Source organism: Morone saxatilis, unplaced genomic scaffold, assembly GCF_004916995.1.
Source record: "Morone saxatilis isolate NCDOM2014 unplaced genomic scaffold, NCSU_SB_2.0 Contig15, whole genome shotgun sequence".
In the NCBI taxonomy this organism is placed as follows: domain Eukaryota; kingdom Metazoa; phylum Chordata; class Actinopteri; family Moronidae; genus Morone; species Morone saxatilis.
In genome coordinates this window covers 505,053-511,477 of record NW_023339707.1, presented here as the reverse complement: position 1 = coordinate 511,477, position 6,425 = coordinate 505,053, and the positions used below count along the sequence as shown (strand labels likewise).

The 6,425-nt window shown below is 41.3% G+C and overlaps 1 protein-coding gene across 1 annotated transcript in view; it reads right to left on the bottom strand.

Annotated features, from left to right (window-relative positions):
- Window positions 1-1,450: 1,450 nt before the first annotated feature.
- mfn2 (mitofusin 2) overlaps window positions 1,451-6,425 on the bottom strand; it is a gene marked incomplete in the record, with an annotated part of 17,494 nt that continues 12,519 nt past the window's right edge. The window contains 3 exon segments of the mRNA XM_035656425.1: window positions 1,451-3,719; window positions 4,486-4,620; window positions 4,717-4,913. Coding sequence (XP_035512318.1) covers window positions 3,650-3,719; window positions 4,486-4,620; window positions 4,717-4,913 — 402 coding nt within the window.

Sequence of the window (6,425 nt, the reverse complement as noted above, 5' to 3'; positions counted from 1 at the left end):
TACATCATCTCTGTCTATGAGAAGATTCAAATCTAATCAGCAAATATTTCTACACATTCTGTTATTATTCTGTAATGACTGACTTTTTCTGGATTTCATTGACTTCTGTCTAAAAAAGCAAAACAAAAACAAAAACTCATCTAATTAAAAGAAATTAGATTGTAATTACAGTAGACACAAACGCAAGGATCTAGAGACCTTAGTTACCAACAGGGCGCACAGTGGCTAGCCTGTAGGTTGAGTCCTTGCCACATCAACCCGGGATAGGCTCTGGCCTTCTGCCCTTTGCTGCATGTCATCCACCCCTTTCTTGCTTTACCCCCTTTCCTGTCCATCTTCAACTGTCCTATCAAAATGAAGGCATAAAAAGCCCCCCAAAATATCTTAAACAAAAAACAAAATATATACCAACAAGAGTCTCATTGAGCTAGTATTACCCATTAATTCAGACACACACACACTATTATTTAATGAAAAAGAGTGTTGGCCAGTGTTTTCACCTGAGATCCAGTATCCCTTCATGAACACCATCAAATGAATCAGTTTGAATGGATTTTTAACAGATGTTATTTTTGAATAGTCTGAAAATGTCCCATTGGACCAACAGCCATTACTCTGAAAACAAAGGCCCATTGCTCAGTAATGACACACTCTGCAGAGTTGTTCATGGTGAAACTGTCGTACTTTGGTTGGGTTTAGGCATCAAAATGACTTTTTTAGGTTGAGGAAAAGATCATGCTTTGGTTTAAAATACTGTGCTTCAGTGACATACAGAAGCTGGTGATATCAGTGTGTATTTTGGTAATAATGGCAGGGCACAGATATCTCAGCTATAGGCACACTGATTGTCATAATGACAATAAATACCTGTGCAATAATGTAAATGTTAATGTATACATGGATGGAACGTTGTGGGTTTGGAGGGTATGTAAGGGGTATGTAAATGTTTGTTATCTTGTTTGTATGTTTATGTAATGATGTTGTGCCCTGTTGTATGTGAAATTTGAAACAGTAGAAACACAGACTGAAATTCAATCTCAGTTGAAACTGAATTTGAAAACTGAATTCCAAACTGAATTTGGAACTCTAAAGTAAAATAATATTCACATGTTGAAAGCAAGTTAATACAAGTTAAATTCAATTTCAAACCACAAGAATTAATTTAAATCTGCATATAGTAATAATAATAGTTTTGACATTTCAGAGCTTTCCTTGGTAATGTCACAATGCTATGAACTGTGGGTAATTCCCTCAGGCACACACAGAGAGTGTGCAGAAAATCTAAAAATGTCTGCCAGAGCCCTCATAGACATGCCGATTTGAAAGCCCTCACAGACTGGCAATGCGCCTCAAAGTCTGTGAGCTGTGACTGTGTGTGACTGTGTGTGACTGTGTACATTAGATGTCTGGTCCCACGTCCGGTCTGGAGTCAGAAACTGTTCCACAAATGTAAACTTTTTTAGCATTGGGTCACCTTTATTTTTTATTTTTTACATACATACACATTTGAACATTTTAACAGGACGACTACAACAGCCACTTCATGCAGGTATTTTACCCTTCCTAAAGCCAAACACAACTACATTGTGGTTTACAATTTGGGGAAAACACCCTTTATCTAAAAAGAAATAAAAGAAATCCAAAAGCAGCAAATTGATAAAGTGCAAGTTCTCACTCTGAAGGAAGTTTTGTACAGCAGCCTTCCTGCTCACTTGGAAACACAGTGTATAGCTTGCATTTACAGCACGGCCTGATCAACCACCACTTTTAAACACTGGACAAATCCAGGCTCATTCGTCTCGTTCAGTGGTTTCCCATTGTTTCCAATTCAAGGCAATTTATTAAATTATATTGTATACACATTTTAGAAACCAAACGTACCCTTCCATATCCCCATCATATCCAGATCCCTACATCTTCCTTTTCAAGTCAAACCATGTGTGATATTGACAGAAGCAGTGAGAGAGCCCGCCCACATATGCATTCAGTGCAAGACAATAATGTTAAACGCACACAAGATAGAAGATATACACAAGACACTGCGGTAGCCATTGACAGCACTGACGTTAAAAACATTTTTCTCTAAAAATGTGGTTTGGGTGAAGGAGGTTTCATTCCATATGTGTGGAAGTCTATTAGGACTGCATGGAAGAAGTTCTGAGCTCTGAAAGCTGAAAATAAAGTAGCACACCCTGATTCTGTTTCCAACATGTCCATTGATTTTATAGGCTCATTCTGATATTGGGTTTCCCAAAAGTGATACCGATACATGACCTGAGTCACTTTATGTAAATGTAAAGTAAATATTTCTTGATAAGAATCACTGAAATTTGGTTATTAAAGATATGTGCTGAGTGGGACATTTTAAACTCCAGCGCTCCCTGGTGGACACACTGCTTATAAATGACCTCATACATATCATATCATTTTAGTGCCACAACAGTGTGTAACATTGAGGAGGATATATTGAAAGAAATGTTTTCAGTAGTGTATAGTCTCCTGAACATGAGAACTGCTGTGTTTCTACAGTAGCCCAGAATGGACAAAAACAAACACCAGTTCTAGATAGATTTATCAGACAGGCTCTGGAGATTCAGGGATGCTTTAAGTACTATTATAACATTTGGAGAATGTTTTTAAAGTTAGAATGCAGACTCAAATTATGAGATTAAAATGAGAATTATTTTTGGATTTTGGTCCTAATCTTTTTGCGTAGAAATGCTAAATGCAGCAACTGAATAAAATCTTTTACAGAAGGATCCAGTTAAAGAATCAGTCTGGTGTTATTCAATATTTGTCTCAAACCGACACTGAATGTATCCACTAACAAGCACTGAATGCATCTTATTCCTCTGTGCCATAGAGCTCAATGGTTGCTGCTATAGTCCATTAAATGCACCCTTTCTTATAGAAACAAACTATATCTGTGAGGATTGACTGAGACATTGTATGTTTGGCTTTGCACATGGAAAAATATGGACTAACACACCAAAACAAGCAATCTTATATTTTCTGCTTTGCTGTTTAACTGAGATTTATTCTCTGGAAAAGCTACAACTGGAGGAATAAATCTTTAATAATAAATTACTGTGTCTTCGGTTCATTGCATCATCCTACTAACATAAGACACTTTCTTCATTCCCTCGTGCGGACTGCCTTTTACTTCAGCATGGCACTTGTCCAGTGTTCACAATGTATATACAAAATCAAATCTACACTAGTTCAATGTGGCAGCTTGAACCTAATTTAAAGGACAGTGTGGCGTTTCTGACAAAAGCTCACTCAACAGTGCTGATGAGGATACAGGGAGAGCTCAGACTGTACTGCTGTTCTGGAGTCAGCTCTATCAGGCATCACCACAACTGAACAACAAGTGCTAAATAGACAGGAATGAGCATCAGTTCTCCAGTCCATGCTTAAACCTTTTTTTGTGTTGAGACTTCTATTTAATGGCCAATCCTGTTTGTACATTTTATTTTAGTCCCAAGCTGACCACAGGACTCCACCCTGAGCTCATGTCCACATATCCAAATCACAACCACCCAGTAACTCTGCCCCCTCATACCAGACATCGGTTTCTCCTGTTGTGCTGAGAACTCTGTTGTACCAAATGTTCCTCAGGTGGGAGTTAGTCTCTCAAGTGTCTGCGTTACTTGCTGTGGTGAAGGTACTGCTGGGTAAACATGTTGAGCTCGCTGTCCAGCCAGCCCGCCTTGTTCCTAACAGCAGAACACACACATACACATAAATAATGTCCACATGTATGTAACAAGGTGTGTTGGAGCTGTAAATACAGGCTGTGCTGTGTAATTGGCTGTACTCATTTGAATGAGTGACAACAGAGAGAGATACACGTACAGTTACTGCCACAGTTTTTTTCACAAACTGCTGGCATTGTGTGTTAATGTGAACTAGGGAAAGTCTGGAAATTGTTCTAGTGTGGATGGAGATCCAAGAGAGAGCCTACACACATGGTTTACAGCTGTCCCAGACTAAAGCAGACAGCCAGCAGATAAGCACCTTCTCTTCTTACATACTGTACCTATTTCCATTGTAACACTACTATTTATCACACAGTCTGACTGAGACCAAGATTCTATTAGACCCACCTCACACAGTGTGACCTGACATAGGTCTGTAGGATCACTGTTATCACATTTAGCGTTTTCCATGCACCTTTGCTGGCCTTCGCACCACTCAGTTTGACTGGGTGCACAAGCACTGCACAGCAGGGATTAGCATTTCCATCAGAACAGGGCTACTCGCTTGAAGGAATCTCTATGAGTGTTTTTTCAAGAAAAGCCACCAACTAAATTTACTTATATTATTAAGCAGCAAAACCAGGAAGTGTTGACATGAAATAGTCAAATAAAAACATAATGTCTCCCGCTACAGATTTTTACATGTTTGATTATGCTATGTGTGTTTGACTGTGCTCCTCTCTGGCTGTTTGTATATGTACTGTGAGTACGGCGAGGTTCTTACCGCAGCAGCTTAGCCTTGCTCTGCAGGCTGTCCAGCAGCTCGATCTTGCGGTTCATGTCTGTGATCTCGTCCTCCAGGTTCTGGCGAGTGACATCTACCTGCTGGCAGAGCTGAGCAAACACCCCTGCCAACTCCCTGGTAACCACAGACAGCAGGAACACAAACAGGTTAACAAACAAACAGTCTGACGCTGATTGAACTGACATGATAACCCTCAGTTAACATGCTCACTGCTGGACTTGGTGGCTGCAGTTGGATCCAGTGTAGCTGACAATGAGCTGCAGCTTCTCACTGGCGTAGTCCACAAACTGTCTCTTGAAGGCTCTCTCCTTGGCCTTCGTGGTCCAGGTAAGGCGCTCATAGATGTAGAGGAGCCCATACAAACCCACTGACAGGGCGATCAGGCGCCAGCCCACTGCCTTCCAGATCTGCACACATCAACAAAGCTTTAGGTCTAGCTGAAGCCCCCTTGCCCTGATATCCCCTTAGCTACTAGATCTGTCAGGATTAAAATGCATCATATTCACATCAGTCAGGACTCTTGTGTCACACATAGTGTAATGTACATTTTATACACATATTTGTGCTTGATCAATTATAAGATGGAATTTATGAAGGTATAATTGGAGCAAAACAGCTGAGCACCAGTCACAGTGGAGTCTGTAGAGAAAAATTTGTTAAGAGTGGCTGACTTTAACATGGTTAACTAGGTTATTTGTCTCTCCCACAAACACAACAGATACACCATCTCATTGCAGGTGCACAAATTCTACAACTACAGTTGCTGCAGTGAATATGGTCCATGTGAAGACTTTTCATTAGTTGTTAGTCACAGAAAAACCGAAACACTGCCAATCTCCGTTCAGGAGCTGCGCCTTGTAACATGGATGAAAATATCAGGGGATCGTTGCAACACAGACCCTTTCTCTTGTAACACAGGGAGTCACCTACCAGTGCACTGCTGCCTGTGGTAACTGCATTAGCTAGTTAGCTGTCCTATTAGCTGACTGTAGCTGAACTGTGATCAACTCAGGGCTGGGTATCGTTCACAAAGTTTTAATACTGGTACAATACCTTGACCTCCACACCGGTTCCTGAGCGATAACTTTTGCGATACCAATTTATTTTGTAAAGTAAATTTTAACATTATACATTACACTACAGTTCTCACTGTTCAAAAGACCAGGGGCATCAGAGACACTTTACTCAACCTGGATAACTGGACTAAAAATATCTGTACAGTGTTGGACTATATATATTGGACTATATGCTATGTTACTAACTTCACTCATGTTACTAACTTCACTTCTTCCCCGGAGTTCTTGTGCTTTATCATCCTGCAGGTTCTCATGGATCTACCTGGTTGGAGCCTGGCGTGGCCGATTCTAGACTGCCATTGCTATATATCATCGGTAGTATCTAATTATTAGTTGTGTTAAACTTCATTTGTCTTGCTGCGTTGCTGTTGTCGGCTGCTCGGCTGGTCCCCGGTTCGTTTTCTGCTGCTGTTTGTCTTTGATCGGTCCATGCGATGCTATTACTGTTAATGTAGGTTGTTGCTCTGTTGTTGCTGGTACGGATTGTTTGTCTCTCTGTCCTTCTCTGTCTCTCTCTGTCTCTCTCGTCTGTCGTTCTCCCTGCTCTCTCGTCTCTCTCTCTCTCTTTCCTCCCCAACTGGTCAGGACGGCAGATGCGACCACCGCAGCCTGAGGAGTGGCCGAAGGGTGCTGTCGCGAGGTTTGCTGCCCGTTAAAAGGCAGTTGTTTGCCTTGCCCCCGTCGCCAGGCGGAGAACGGAAAGGGCGCGCTGGACTGACAGGAAAAAGAAAAAGAAGTCTGTGCTTGCTCGGCATGGTGGGTACGTGTGCTGGTCTCTCGTGTAAATGGTTATAAGGAGTTCGGTCTGAGAGCCGGGTGCTCTATTTGAAAAGTTCCTGAGAT